The sequence below is a fragment of the Phyllobates terribilis genome, unplaced genomic scaffold (assembly GCF_046119375.1).
Source record: "Phyllobates terribilis strain yellow unplaced genomic scaffold, ASM4611937v1 Scaffold_11__3_contigs__length_659146591, whole genome shotgun sequence".
In the NCBI taxonomy this organism is placed as follows: Eukaryota; Metazoa; Chordata; class Amphibia; order Anura; family Dendrobatidae; genus Phyllobates; species Phyllobates terribilis.
Genome location: NW_027362771.1, coordinates 599,277,107 through 599,292,847, shown reverse-complemented (window position 1 = coordinate 599,292,847; position 15,741 = coordinate 599,277,107). Strand labels below are relative to the sequence as shown.

At 50.4% G+C, this 15,741-nt stretch overlaps 1 protein-coding gene across 1 annotated transcript in view; it reads left to right on the top strand.

Moving 5' to 3' along the window:
• AP4M1 (adaptor related protein complex 4 subunit mu 1) overlaps positions 1–15,741 on the top strand; it is a 46,974-nt gene that overhangs the window by 6,109 nt on the left and 25,124 nt on the right. The window contains exons 5-11 of the mRNA XM_073654447.1: positions 466–562; positions 9,475–9,585; positions 9,724–9,804; positions 9,883–9,945; positions 11,471–11,537; positions 11,611–11,664; positions 11,918–12,024. Coding sequence (XP_073510548.1) covers positions 466–562; positions 9,475–9,585; positions 9,724–9,804; positions 9,883–9,945; positions 11,471–11,537; positions 11,611–11,664; positions 11,918–12,024 — 580 coding nt within the window. The remainder of the gene's footprint in view (positions 1–465; positions 563–9,474; positions 9,586–9,723; positions 9,805–9,882; positions 9,946–11,470; positions 11,538–11,610; positions 11,665–11,917; positions 12,025–15,741) is intronic.

The window sequence follows — 15,741 nt, the reverse complement described above, 5'->3', positions numbered from 1 at the left end:
ATCATAACGGCATGGCGCGACGTCATCATAGCGGCATGGCGCGACGTCATCATAGCGGCATGGCGCGACGTCATCATTGCGACATGGCGCGACGTCATCATAGCGGCATGGCGCGATGTCATCTTAGCGGCATGGCGCGACGTCAGCATTGCAGCATGGCTTGACGTCATCATAGTGGCATGGCGCGACGTCATCATAGCGGCATGGCGCGACGTCATCATAGAGGCATGGCGCGACGTCAGCATTGCAGCATGACTTGACGTCATCATAGCGGCATGGCGCGACGTCATCATAGCGGCGTGGCGCGACGTCATCATTGCAGCGTGGCACGATGTCATCATAGCGGCGTGGCGCGACGTCATCGTTGCAGCATGGCGCGACGTCATCATAGCGGCATGGCGCTCCCTTTTTTCACTGTCCTCATAAATACATTTGTGACTACATTTTACTGCACCCTTGTCCTAGACTGGCCGCCCTGATCCGTGACTACTGCGGAGACCTCAGCGAGGACGTGGTACGACTCAACTTTGCTCTGATCTATGAGTTGCTCGATGAAATCCTGGTAGGTGGTGGCCTGAGGCCTAGTACTATAATAACTATAACACTTTGTCTTCAAAGCAGCGTCACGTCTTCTCTGTACTTGTACTCGCTCACAATTTTTGAAGGCGCTCAACAGACGGTCTTGGAGAACTGACCCCAGATCTTCTATGGATCTTACTTGTGCAGATCCTTCTACACACACACACACACACACGGCTTTCGGGTGAAATTTATGGAAAACATAAAACGTTCATGCTGCAGTGATATTTTACCATGAAAGTAGAGCATTTAAGAAGAAGCAGCAATGGTGATTTCCTCATTTTAACCGGTTCAGGACCGCCCACTGTACATAAACGTCGGCGCTGCCCGGGCTCTGTGCAGCGCCGACGTTTAAAAACGGTGGGTGGTCCTGCTAGCGCTGCGGTACCGGTTCAGAGCGATAGCTCTAACATGTGGCATCATGGGGACCTGAATGGATCAGGTCCCCATGATGTTAACCTGTTCCTATCTTCTAGATGCCGCGATCCATAGCGATCGCGACATTTAAAAGATAGTAACAGCTGGTGGTCGGCGATCGGGACCCCCCACATACCTCAGGAGCGGCGGGGATCCCGGTGCTGTGACCTCTGACATCATTGAGACCTGATTGGCTCAGGTCTCGATGATGTCAGCGTCACACCAGCCAATCAGAGAGATCACCAGGGAAGTTTGTTTTAGCAGCAAACTTTCCCGGGCGATCTGCCTGATAAATACACTGTTTCTCCTCCGATCTCAGTGAGAGAGCAGAGGAGAAACAGTGTGACAAGAGCTGTGTCAGCCTTGCCACTGTGAAAGTAAAAAAAATAAAATAAAAAAGAAAGTAAGAGTTAGGGTTAGTGAGTCTGTCAGATCAGTCAGTCCTGTCAGATCAGTCCAGTCAGATCTGTCAGATCTATCAGTCAGTCAGTCCTGTCAGATCTATCAGTCAGTCAGTCCTGTCAGATCAGTCAGTCAGTCCTGTCAGATCAGTCAGTCATGTCAGATCTATCAGTCAGTCAGTCCTGTCAGATCAGTCCTGTCAGATCAGTCCAGTCAGTCAGTCCTGTCAGATCAGTCCAGTCAGTCAGTCCTGTCAGATCTGTCAGTCCTGTCAGATCAGTCCTGTCAGATCAGTCCAGTCAGTCAGTCCTGTCAGATCAGTCCTGTCAGATCAGTCCTGTCAGATCAGTCCAGTCAGTCAGTCCAGTCAGTCAGTCCTGTCAGTCAGTCAGTCCTGTCAGATCTGTCTGTCAGTCAGTCCTGTCAGATCAGTCAGTCAGTATTATTATTATTATTATGTCAGGTCAGTCAGTCCTGTCAGATCAGTCCCGTCTGTTCAGTCCGGTCCGTTCAGTCCAGTCAAAAAATCTAAAAATAAAATGGCCCGTCAGACTTATTCCGCAGAGGAGGTGTATGCCCTGCTGTGTTCTGACACTGATGACAGCGCAATCTCAGATGGAGATGTGGATTTTGAGGGCTTTAGTAGCGGCGACACTGAGAGCTCAGAAATGAGCAGTGATTCTGGTCCATCCTCAAGCCCAAGGACCAGTACAGCAATAGGGGCAAATAGCGCTACTGGAGAAACGTCTCCAAATCAGGGAACACTGCTCAGTACAAGCGCTGTCCCTGCTACTAGTGAATTGGTGCACGCCAGTGTACAAGGGGCTTTGCCACATGATCTAGCATTTCCCAGATGGGAGGCTTCGGATTCGGCTGCTCCATTCAGCCCTGATTTCAACGCCACTCCTGGTATAAATGTGGAGGTGGAAGATTTTGGACCAATTCATTTTTTTAATTTGTTTTTTTACAGACAGCTTGCTAGAGCATATTGTCGTGCAAACAAATTTATATGCATCCCAATTCATAAGCCAGAATCCCCGATCTTACTATGCTAGGGCAAATTTATGGACACCAACTAATGTCCCGGAAATAAAAAAAATTTTAGGACTTACATTTGCCATGGGGCTTGTTAAAAAACCGAGCATTCGATCCTACTGGTCCAACCACCCTGTTCAAGCCACCCCTATGTTTTCAGTCATTCTGCCTAGGACCCGTTATGAAATGCTCATGCGGTTTTGGCATTTTAACGACAATAGTCAATGCCTGCCCAGAAATGCCCCAGAACATGACAGGTTATATAAAATTAGACCCATCATTGAAAATTTGTCAGAAAAATTCTTAAGCCTCTACACCCCAACACAAAATATTTCTATAGATGAGTCCCTTGTAAAATTCAAAGGAAGACTGCACCTCAAGCAATTTATCCCATCTAAAAGGGCAAGGTTTGGAATAAAGATCTATAAAATGTGCGAAAGTTCAACCGGATACACATCCGCTTTCCGCATATATGAGGGGAAAGATAGCCAACTAAACCCACCAGGATGGCCTACTTATCTGGGGACATCTGCAAAAATTGTTTGGGAGCTGATAAGTCCATTTTTTCAAAAAGGCTACAATCTATATGTGGACAATTATTACACCAGCATACCCCTATTTAAAAGTCTGGTTGAACACAACATCGGGGCTTGTGGGACCATCCGTAAAAACCGTCAGGGGTTTCCACAACCATTGGTCAACCAAAAGTTCCAAAAGGGGCAGTCAGGGGCTGTACGCAACGGAGAGCTGCTTGCCCTGAAATATAGGGATAAGAGGGATATTTTTGTCCTCAGCTCGATCCACACAGATGCCACAAGGGCCACTGTAGAACTAGAATCCACCACTCCGAAGCAAAAACCTGTGTCAGTCATTGACTACAACAAACACATGGGGGGTGTGGACCTTGCAGACCAGGTTCTACAGCCATACCAGGTATCAAGAAAGTCCTATACCTGGTATAAAAAGTTGGTTATTTATTTGTTTCAGGTGGCCACATACAATTCTTTTGTGTTGTACAAAAAAGCAGGAAATTCAGATCCTTTTCTTGATTATCAAGAAAAGGTAATTGAAAATCTTGTCTTTCAAAGTGTTAGCCCCGCTCATCCATTAGAATCTGAGGATGTGAAAAGACTCACTGAGCGACATTTTATTGCACTTATTCCAGCAACGGAAACAAGAAGGAACCCCTAGAAAAGATGTCGTGTATGTACTAAGAGAGGAATGAGGCGTGATACCCGCTACTATTGCCCACAATGCCCATCATTGCCAGCCTTATGCGTCACTGACTGCTTTAAAATCTACCACACAGAACCACGTTTTTAAACTGTAAAAATGTATCCCAATTTGTCATTCAAACATTTGGTTCATTTAGTGAATGACATATTCGAGTAGAGCTCACTTAATTTCCAGGGGGGGTTCTCCAGAATCTAAACCTTCCATTGCGTGCTTGTTTCTGGAAATCATCCATCGAGTTAAAATGGTCACTAAACCCATAGATGAATTCCCAGAGGGGTGTCATTTCCAAAATGGGGTCACTTCAGGGGGGATTCTTTAGCTCTGGTACTCTGAAAAGTGCCAGAACAGCATAATCCCCCCTGAAGTGACCCCATTATGGAAATGACACCTCTGTGGGAATTCATCTATGGGTTTAGTGACCATTTACCTACTTATTTTCCCACCACTAGATTAATTTATACAGAGGAGTAGATTGTAAAATTCGGTCACTTGTTGTGGGTTTCCTCTGTTTAGGCACCTCAGGGGCTCTCCAAATGCAACATGGCGTCCGCTATCGATTCCAGTCAAATTTCCATTCCAAAAGTCAAATGGCGCTCCTTACCTTCCGAGCCATGCCGTGCGCCCAAACAGTGGCTTTGCACCACATATGGGGTATCAGCGTGCTCAGGAGAAATTGCACAACACATTTTGGGGTCCATTTTTTCTGGCTGCCCTTGTGAAAATTAAAAATTTGAGGCTAAAGTAGCAGTTTTGTGAAAAAAAGTTAAATGTTCATTGTTTTCTTCCACATTCCAAAAATTCCTGTGAAGCACCTGAAGGGTTAATAAACTTCTTGAATGTGGTTTTGAGCACCTTGAGGGGTGCAGTTTTTAGAATGGTATCATTTTTGGGTATTTTCTGTCATAAAGGCTCCTCAAAGTCACTTCAAATAAGATGTGGTCCCTAAAAAAATGTTTTTGTAAATTTTGTTGTAAAAATGAGAAATCGCTGGTCAACTTTTAACCCTTATAGCTTCCTAACAGAAAAAAATTTTGGTTCCAAAATTGTGCTGATGTGAAGTAGACATGTGGGAAATGTTATTCATTAACTATTTTGTGTGACATATCTCTCTGATTAAAGGGCATGAAAATTCAAAGTTTGAAAATTGCAAAATTTTCAAAATTTTCGCCAAATTTCCGATTTTTTCACAAATAAACGCAAGTGATATCGAAGAAATTTTACCACTATCATGAAGTACAATATGTCACAAAAAAACAATCTCAGAATCAGGGGGATCCGTTGAAGTGTTCCAGAGTAATTACCTCATAAAGTGACAGTGGTCAGAATTGAAAAAATTGGCCCGGTCTCGAAGGCAAAAACAGGCTCTGGCGCGAAGTGGTTAAACAATTTACTGAAACAAAAGCCAACAACAGTGGGGGGTATACCCCCCCCCCAAAAAAAAATGTCAATATCTCAATAACTTGTCATGAAGCCTGGAGCATCAATTACAGCTCGACAACAACGCCTCATGCTTTTCACAAGTGGAGTTCTTGTCTGCTGAGGCACGGCATCCCACTCTTCTTGATGGGCGGCCCTCAGGTCATTGAGGTTCTTGGGTACAGAGTTACGAGCCTCTACACAGCGACTCAGCTGATCCCATAGGTTTTCTATGGGATTCAGGTCTGGAGAAAGTGCAGGCCGCTCGATATGAGGTTCCTCAGTCTCCAGCAGCCGTTCCCTAATGAAGGCTCCTCAATGAGTTGCAGCATTGTCGTCCATGAAGATTAAATTAGGCCTGTGTTGTTCATGCCGAGGCAGAATCACTGGATTAATGGTTTTACTCAAGTAGTAGGGGTTTGTCACTGTAGTGTAGGGCAGTACTGTATTGACTAGACACACCTGTCTACACTGTAACACCACCACCAAAGTCTTGTCTGATGACAACAGTTGCTGATGCATAGGGCTCTCATTGACGTCTCCAACGTCGTTGGCGGCCATCATTTCTGCTCAGCGTGAATCGACTTTCATCAGTGACCGGCACTGAGGCCCACCGCTCCCTCTTCCAGGGTAGATGCTCCCTGGCCCATGCAAGACGATGACGCCTGTACCTGGTGGTGTGGTCAGGGACTATTGCGGGTCGGTCTAGCACTCAGACTACGCTGATGTAAATGGTTTTCGAATGGTCTGACGTGACACTTGGGTGCCTCTCGCCTCCCGTAAATGTGCCTGGAGCTGTGTGGCATTCATCATCTGGTTATGAAGGGCATTGTTCACAATGAAGAGGTCATCAGTGAGGAATGTGGCCAAAGGAGGTCCACATTCTCTGCCTTTCTGTGACTCTTCCAGTCCCACTGTAGTAACATGCTGATGACACTAAAGCTCAGTGACCACTTCCATCTGAGAACCTCCTGCTCGAAGCCTCGCAATGGCGATGTACTGGCGATCAATTGTTAGGTGTCGCCTTGGTCTCAAGATGTCAGAATGTGAATAGCCTGAGGAGGAGGACTGTTTAATACCAATTGTAATTGAACCCCGAAATTTATTGGCCGATTCATGGATCAAACACCTGTCGTGAATTTTTGCCATTAACCTCCTAGTTAGGGAACAGCAAGTTGTTCAAAATGTCTTGAAACATTGAACAGTTGGACGAGTGAATTCAGAAGTCTAGAGACATCACATTAAGTTCACCTGAAAAGGTTAGAGCCCATTGTAGGATCATCTTGAAATTTCACCCGAAGGCCAAATATCCCTAAGTTTTTGTGAGTAGTGTATATACAGTCATGGCCGAACGTGTTGGCATCCTTGAAATTGTTCCAGAAAATTAAGTATTTCTCCCAGAAAATCATTGTAATTACACATTTTGTTACACACATGTTTATTTCCTTTGTGTGTATTGAACAACACAAAAAAAAGAGAAAAAAAGGCAAACTGGACATAATTTATATGTGTGTGCTGTGCATAGGCAAATATACTCATATATATCTATACACACATTTATGTATACATATACACGCTGTACATACCCATGCATATATGTTATGCCCGACTTTGACGCATGGACCCACTGTGCCACGGACCGGACTTGCCCTGGAGGGGCATAACTAAGCAGCTACCTTGGTGTTCGCTGGAGCCTCTAGTGGTGAAGTCAGGCTTGTGCGGCAGGTAGCTGCCAGGTGCCACTTCAGGGCGGCGTCCGGCAGTAGCTGCTGACCCCACGGATCAGGTTTGCTGACAGACTAGGGCTACGTTCAGACACACCAGTCTGGGATCCTGGATCAGGGACTGGCTGCACACGGACTGGGGGACAATGTTCAGGCAATGGCCATACTGGGACCAGGGGACTTCAGATACAGAACCAGGGGACAATGTCCAGGCACTGGCCGCACCGGAACAAGGGATTTGGGTTCAGGATGATGGCTGCGCCGGTACCAGGGATTGGGATTCAGGACCCTGCCCGCGCCGGTACCAGAGATTGGGATTCAGGACCCTGCCCGCGCCAAGACCAGGGATTGGGATTCAGGATGCTGCCCGCGCCCGGACCAGGGATTGGGATTCAGGACGCTGCCCGCGCCTGGACCAGGGATTCGCGTTCAGGACCCTGGCCGCGCCGTGACCAGCGATTGGGGTTCAGGATGCTGCCCGCGCCCGGACAAGGGATTGGGGTTCAGGACGCTGGCCGCGCCGGGACCAGGGATTGGGGTTCAGGACCCTGACTGCGCCGGGACCAGGGATTGGGGTTCAGGACCCTTGCAGCAACAGGACCAGGGATTGGGGTTCAAGTCCCTGGCCGTGCCAGGACCAGGGATTCGGGTTCAGGATCCTGCCCGCGCCCGGACCAGAGATTGGGGTTCAGGACCATTGGCGGAGCCCGGACCAGGGGTTGGGGTTGAGGACCCTGGCTGTGCCGGGACCAGGGATTGGGGTTGAGGACCTTGGCTGCGCCGGGACCAGGGATTGGAGTTCAGGACCCTGGCTGCACCGGGACCAGGGATTGGGGTTCAGGACCCTGGCTGCGCCGGGACCAGGGATTGAGGACCCTAGCTGCGCTGGGACCAGGGATTGGGGTTGAGGATCCTGGCTGTGCCGGGACCAGGGATTGGGGTTCAGGACCCTGGCTGCGCTGGGACCAGGGATTGGGGTTCAGGACCCTGGCTGCGCCGGGACCAGGGATTGGGGTTCAGGACACTGGCTGCGCCGGGACCAAGGATTGGGGTTCAGGACCCTGGCCGCGCCGGGACCAGGGATTGGGGTTCAGGACCCTGGCCGCGCCGGGACCAGGGATTGGGGTTCAGGACCCTGGCCGCGCCGGGACCAGGGATTGGGGTTCAGGACCCTGGCCGCACCGGGACAAGGGATTGGCGTTCAGGACCCTGGCCGCGCCGGGCCAGGAATTGGGGTTCAGGACCCTGGCCGCGCCTGGACCAGGGATTGGGGTTCAGGACCCTGGCAGCGCCAGGACCAGGGATTCAGGTTCAGGATCCTGCTTGCGCTCGAACCAGGGATTGGGGTTCAGGACCCTGGCCAAGCCCGGACCAGGGATTGGGGTTCAGGACCCTGGCTGTGCCGGGACCAGGGATTGGAGTTCAGGACCCTGGCTGCACCGGGACCAGGGATTGAGGACCCTAGCTGCGCCGGGACCAGGGATTGGGGTTCAGGACCCTGGCTGCGCTGGGACCAGGGATTGGGGTTCAGGACCCTGGCTGCGCCGGGACCAGGGATTGGGGTTCAGGACACTGGCTGCGCCGGGACCAAGGATTGGGGTTCAGGACCCTGGCCGCGCCGGGACCAGGGATTGGGGTTCAGGACCCTGGCCGCGCCGGGACCAGGGATTGGGGTTCAGGACCCTGGCCGCGCCGGGACCAGGGATTGGGGTTCAGGACCCTGGCCGCACCGGGACAAGGGATTGGCGTTCAGGACCCTGGCCGCGCCGGGCCAGGAATTGGGGTTCAGGACCCTGGCCGCGCCTGGACCAGGGATTGGGGTTCAGGACCCTGGCAGCGCCAGGACCAGGGATTCAGGTTCAGGATCCTGCTTGCGCTCGAACCAGGGATTGGGGTTCAGGACCCTGGCCAAGCCCGGACCAGGGATTGGGGTTCAGGACCCTGGCTGTGCCGGGACCAGGGATTGGGGTTCAGGACCCTGGCTGCGCCGGGACCAGGGATTGGGGTTCAGGACCCTGGCCGCACCGGTACAAGGGATTTGGGTTCAGGACTCTGGCCGCACCGGTACAAGGGATTTGGGTTCAGGATTCTGGCCGCGCCGGGACCAGGGATTCAGGTTCAGGACTCTGGCCGCGCCGGGACCAGGGTTTTTGGGTTCAGGACCCTGGCTGCAACGGGACAATGGATTCAGGTTAAGGACAATGGCCGCATCAGGACCAGGGATTCGGGTTCAGGACAGTGGCCATGCCGGTACCAGGGATTGGGGTTCAGGACCCTGGCCACGCCGGGACCAGGTTTTGGGGTTCAGGACCCTGGCCGCACCTAGACCAGGGATTCTGGTTTATGATCTGGCCACACTGGGACAACACCACACAACCTAATGACTAAACTCGTTACAGGACGACTTCCAGCAATTGGCTGGGAGCCATCTTGTAGGTGTGATCATTATGTTAAATGTGCCGCTGCCCCTTTAAGAGCAAGGGAGCGCACGCCCTAGGCTCACTGTTGGGACTCTGAACAGGAAGGAAGCAGGGAGAACACCGGGGACCACGCCAAGGGCCGGTGTCCCTGCCTGGAGGGAGAAGGGGACACCATGCAGGGACGCCAGCCACTGCACTGCAATGTACGCTTACTTGCATATATACAATACCTTGCTCCTTCACAGGACTATGGATTCATCCAGACGACCTCCACAGACGTGCTGAAGAACTTCATCCAATCAGATCCAGTTGTCACCAAGCCGTTTAGTCTCCTGGACCTGAGCAGTGTGGGGCTGGTGAGAGCCATATATATATGTGATATATACCCCCCCTTCCTGTATGTATATACATGTCACCTGCAGCTATATACCATCATCCCTCACTAACCCACCCCGGTGTTTTTTTTTTTTTTTTTTTAATTCGATGATCTGCAGTTCGGAGCGGAGACTCAACAGAGCAAGGTCGCACCAAGTTCTGCCGCCAGTCGGCCGGTCCTGTCCGCTCGTCATCCACAAGTGAGCACTGTCTCTCAGCCTAATTTATGTGTGCAGAGAAGAGGGGCACAGATGTACTCTTTTACTTTCCCCTTCTAGGGTGATCCGAACGAGATCTTCCTGGATGTCATCGAACGCATGACCGTGGCCATCGGGGCTAATGTGAGTGACCATATAATGCCTGATTGTAGGAAAGATGGCTGACAGCCACTATGGCGGCTCCCCCTGAAACTGATAAATGGCTGATATGCGCTGCCAGCAGGATAACGCTCTTCATATAGTAGGTTGCATTTATACATTGAAAAACCAAAGACTAGCAAAATACCCAAGTGACTAGAAGTAAATGGGTAAATCGCACAGTGCAAAAATAATGATAAATAATAAAGGGTATTTAGTTAACATAATTTTGATCAAAATAATGTAAAAGCTATCCCGCCACGTCACGGCTAACCTTATGGGACAGTCCTAACTCTAATATTAAAACCTTACCATTTGTCAAGTGACATACATATTGATAAGGGCAGAGAGACTGACCCTCTAGTAGAAGCATAGACCTGAGGCAGAATGAGCCTTTCAGCTCAGACCAAGGGCGGCCACACCCTTATATGTACTAAAGCACACAGTCGTGGCAAAAAATTATGTGGTTTTACGGTAATTATGAATATTGCGACTGAAACAATGTCTTTTTTTTTTAGAAAACTAAAGTGTGTGGACACAGCCTACAAAATATCCAATTATTAACCCAAGCTTCTCCTCATCTCTGTTGTTTGCCCAAGGATAAGCTTCTGCAATCGAGCAGGTCTGGTCCCCGGATGCCAGATACACCCTGGTACCCTTGGGAGAAGACAGAAGTGGTTTATTATCACTCCTGTCTTCTCTTTTGCTGTCTACATAGCGCACAGTAAGCAGTATGCAGCAAATAGAAGCATCGGCACTGCCAATGCCTCTGTAGCACCTGGCAATCACATGATTGTTGGTTCTCTGGTGGCACAGAATAGCTGCTGGGTCCTAGCAGACCCAGATCTGCTTTGCCAGTGACTCCTGGGCACAGCAGGGGGGGGGGCTACTTTCCCTTGTAAACTGGGTTCTTATGAATGCCCCAGTTACAGTAGGAGGAAAAAAAATGAATAAAAGAAAAAAAAAATTTCTCCAAAAATCTTTTATGATCTTGAGGGACAAATTAAGTTAAAAATAAAAAACAGGTATAAAACATCTGCAATAATAATAAATAAATATAATAAATGCCCACAACCCAAAAAAAAGTTAGTTTTTTTTTCTTTTAATATAAAATGCATAAAAACACTTTATTACATATAATAAAATATCAAAAAACTTCATTCAACAGTTACTTCTGAACAGCAAAAAATAGATCTATATTTGTGACACAAAGAAAAATGACAAAGTCCTGAAAATGGCGCTAAAAAAAAAAAAATATTACAGTTCTCACCGCCTAAAACAAAGCCTCACGTGGCCATGTCATTGGAAAAAAAATATGACTTCTGATAAGAGAGGCAAAAAATGAAAAAAAATAAATAAATTAGCCGGTGACTTAAGGGGTTGACGGCTGATGATTACACAGGATCTGGACCACTGATGACTCGTCTACGAGAGTCGCTCCGAGCCCACAGTCACCTATTAGCGGTATATAACCCCAACGTCTTGTCATAACTTTCTCTATATTTCTCAGGGGTCATTGTTAAAAGCCGATGTTCAGGGGGAATTGCGACTAAAAAGCTTCTACCAAAACTGTCCAGGTTAGTAAGCAAAAGCCGCCAGCAGAAGCTTGAGTCAGATGGACCTCACCCCGGTGTCTTCTTTTCTTTTCAGAGCTGAGAATTGGACTTAGTGAAGAGTTCTGTGTCGGGAGCTCGGAGCTGAGAGGTCAGTAATGGGGCTTCTCCCCATCTCAATTACCTCCTTGTCCCCATGGACTTCCCTCATAAATACCACTTTTGTTTTGTATCTACATTTTTCAAGCTAAGTGTAGAAAACATGGAAAGCATCAATAAGCGGGCTGGTGTTTTATGACAGTTCTGAATGTCCCATCGGTCAGAACAGCAAGTTATCACCTATTACGGAATAGTGGAAAACCCCCTTTAAATGCATATTTGACTACTTACGTTGCCCCCTACAGGTTACGGCTCTGCAGTGCGGGTGGACAGCTGTCAGTTTCACGAGTCGGTAAAACTGGATGAGTTTGAGATCAGTCGGATCCTAAAAGTGCTCCCCCCACAGGGTGAGGTGAGAAACGCAGAGCGCCATTGTTCGGACTGATCAGTATTAGCTTAAAAGGATTTACCATCTTCAATTTTTCTTTTTTCAACATCATGTAATAATGATGAAATCAGCTGTACTTGCCTTTTTCCTGCTTCAGCGCCGGCTCCACCGCTGCCTCCAGTGTCATCCACATCGGCATCATCAGTGATTTGCTGTAGCACTCACGTGTGCTTTAGTCGTGATGTCACCACTACAGCAAGAGCGGTGGAGAGCTGGAGCCGGGCAGGCGAGTGAATACAGCCCATTTTCTCTATCGCTTCATTGGGGGACACCGGACCATGGGTGTATGCTGCTGTCGCTAGGAGGTTGACACTAGGCAAAAAAAGGAAAATAGCTCCTCCTCCGCAATATGCACCCACCTACAGGCACCAAGCTCACCAGTTTAAGCTTAGTGTCTGTAGGAGGTAGACCTGGATCTTCACAGATCCAACCTTGTTGTGTTTATTAATCCTTGTTTTTTCTCTTTCAGATACAGCTCTTCAGGCTAACAGGGAACACTGCGTCCCCTGTTAACCCACTAGCGACCGAGAAAGCAATGTGGCTACCCCCAGATCGCCCACTCTCGGACCCGCTGGGCAGGAGTTATCCCCTGTCACCTTAGGGTGTCTCAGGGTGATTTCGGTGGCCAGTCCTAGCCTGTTCCCCACCCCAGCCCCCTCCTCGGAGCGGCCTGGGAGGGAGACGGTGGTCCCTGCGGGTGACCTTCCCCCAGTTTTCTGGGGTTGACACTGTCTCCTGCACTGTCCAGGACCGGACAGTGCAAGAAGGAGGAAAAGCCAGGTTCCCCACCTATCCAGGAAGGCATCCTGAGATCATCCTCAGAAGGAGAAAGGAAGAGACGATTCCCGGACCTGCCTTCCTCCCCCCTCCCCCTCTCACCAAACATGGCGCTTAACAGCGCTTCCCTAGGCCACTTCCTCCTTCTTCATCATTATGCGTGGCAAATCTGCCGCGCCTTTCTCCGTCGGGGGGGGCGTGTCCGGTGGGCGGTCCCGCTCCGACGGCTATACGCCCCCTCTTATTTGACCAACCAGGGCTGAGGAGCATAGTGACGCTTCCGTCACGCCCTCGAGCCTTCCGCAAACCTATCAACGGGGGGCCTTTCAAGCCCGCCCCCCTTCCCATCCGCCTATCGGAGCCTCAACACGCTCCGTCATCAACGCAGCGTCCTCTGCTCCTCCCCCTACACTGACGCCATCACTCTGCCGCACGCAGCTCCCTACTCCGTCGGCACCTACTGTGACCCACTCCAGCCTCACCTTCGGAGCCTTTCAGGGGGACACGGGACCGCTTCTCTGCAGGATCGGGTAGGCTCTGTCCTGACACCGACCCCCACCCTTCCCTGCCCACAGCGCCCTCCTCTGTAGTATCACTGGTCAGGAATATATGCCCAAACCCAGGGAGCTCTCAGTCCATCCCTCTCACATTGTCACATACTACGCCTGTGCTCTTTGCGGTACTAAGTGGCCCGCGGGTCTCACTACGGCCTTCTGCTCGACTTGCAAACCTCCCGCCATGCTGGCACCCCAAGATCCCCCCCGCCGCTCAGGACGTGGTAACCCCCTCCCCTCCGGAGTGGGCTGTTGCTATGTCACAGTCTGTCTCTGACCTCACCAAGGTTTCTCAATCTCTGGTGCAGGTCTTAGAACGCTTGCCAGAACGTTTGCCTATGTTATCCACGGCCACCAGCGCTCCGAACGTCCCCACAGACGATTCGCAGGCACCCCTGCCCCCTCCTCACAGGAGCAGACTGACGGCACATTCTCAGAAACGGACTCACACAAGCTCATCCTCCAGCTCTCCAGACTCCAAGATGCTCCCTGCGTCTCACACCTCTTCCCCGGAGGTCTCCCCGGGATCTAACTCTGCTTCAGATTCAGACTGTGGTTCCGACAAAGACCAGTATTCCAAGATCCAGGACATGATAGACAGCCTTATAACGGCTGTCAATCAGACTCTGCATGTTACAGAAGACGAGAGACCTTCCCGGGACTATGCAGTCTCCTTCAAAAAGATTAAGCGTCCTGCACGCACTTTTTCTAACCATGCAGAATTTGACAGTGTTTTTCAAAAGCAGTGGGAGCATCCAGAAAAGCGCTTTACAGGAAAGAAACAGTTAAACGTCCTATACCCTTTTAACCATGACCTTGTCAGCAAATGGACGGAGTCCCCATCTGTGGACCCTCCCGTCTCTCGCCTTTCCGCCAAGACAGTACTGTCTCTTCCGGATGGTTCCTCCCTTAAGGATACCACGGATAGACGGGTTGAGGCCCTCACTAAGTCAGCCTTTGAGGCCGCGGGCACCTCCCTTTGCCCTTCCTTCGCCTCAACTTGGGTATCAAAGGCGGTGTCCGCATGGGCCAAACAGCTCAGACAGGGCATCCTAGCAGGGGCCTCCCCGGACGATCTGGCCGACTTAGCTGATCAGATCGGCCACGCTGGAAAATATCTACTTACAGCGTCCCTCGACTCCGCTGCATGCTCTGCCTGGGTTTCCAGTAATCTCGTTGCCTTGCGTAGAATTCTTTGGCTTAAAGCCTGGAACGCCGACCCGGCTTCCAAAAGATCTCTAACTAATCTTCCTTTTCAAGGTTCCAGGCTGTTTGGATCCAAGCTAGACCAGATAATCTCTGATGCTACTGGGGGTAAGAGCACCTCTCTCCCCCAGCCCAGACCCAAACGCCCTTTTCCTAGGAGACGCCCCCTTCATTTCCGGTCCTTTCGTCAGTTCGCTCAACCGAACCCCTCCTCTCAACAGGACCGTACTCCAGAACAGCGGGACAGTCGTAAGCCCTCCTTTAGGCCCACGCCTAACTGGCGCCCAAAGAGTCACTCCTCCAAGTCCTCTGGTTCACGATCACGATCCAACAGGTTTTCCTCAGCATGACGGGTCACTCCCACCTGGGACTTCTCCCAGGGTGGGCGGCCGTCTCCTTCTGTTCACAGATTCTTGGCTCCTGGCAATAGAAGATGCCTGGGTCAAAGAAATTGTGACTTCCGGCTACAAAATAGAGTTAGACTCCAGCCCACGATCACATTTTCTCAGGTCCCGCCCCCCACAACCATCTCTGCTTCGCAGTTTCCTTCAAGCCATCACCTCCCTTCTGCGCTCAGGAGTCATAGTCCCGGTTCCCTTTCAGGAAAGATTTTCTGGTTTTTACTCAAATCTCTTCGTCGTCCCAAAAAAGGACGGCTCGCTACGTCCGATTCTGGACCTCAAACAGCTAAACCGACATGTACACATCCGACAGTTCAGGATGGAGTCCCTCAGGTTGGTAATCGCCTCGATGGAGGCCGGGGAATATCTATGTTCAGTGGACATTCAGGATGCATACTTTCACATCCCAATCTGTGCGTCACATCAGTTCCCTCGCATTTCCTTCAGGAACGCGCATTACCAGTTCACTGCCCTCCCCTTCGGCCTCGCCACAGCCCCGAGGGTTTTCACGAAGGTGATGGCGACAGTTATGGCCATTCTTCGAACAAGGGGAATTGTAATCATCCCCTACCTCGACGACCTGTTAATCAAAGGCCCCACGTTCAGGGACTGTCTCCACAGTCTCCAGATCACTTTGAACACACTCTCCCGGTTAGGCTGGCTGATCAACACAGACAAATCCTCCCTGGTCCCATCCCAACGCTTAACCTTCCTAGGGATGCAGTTTGACACGACCCGTGCCC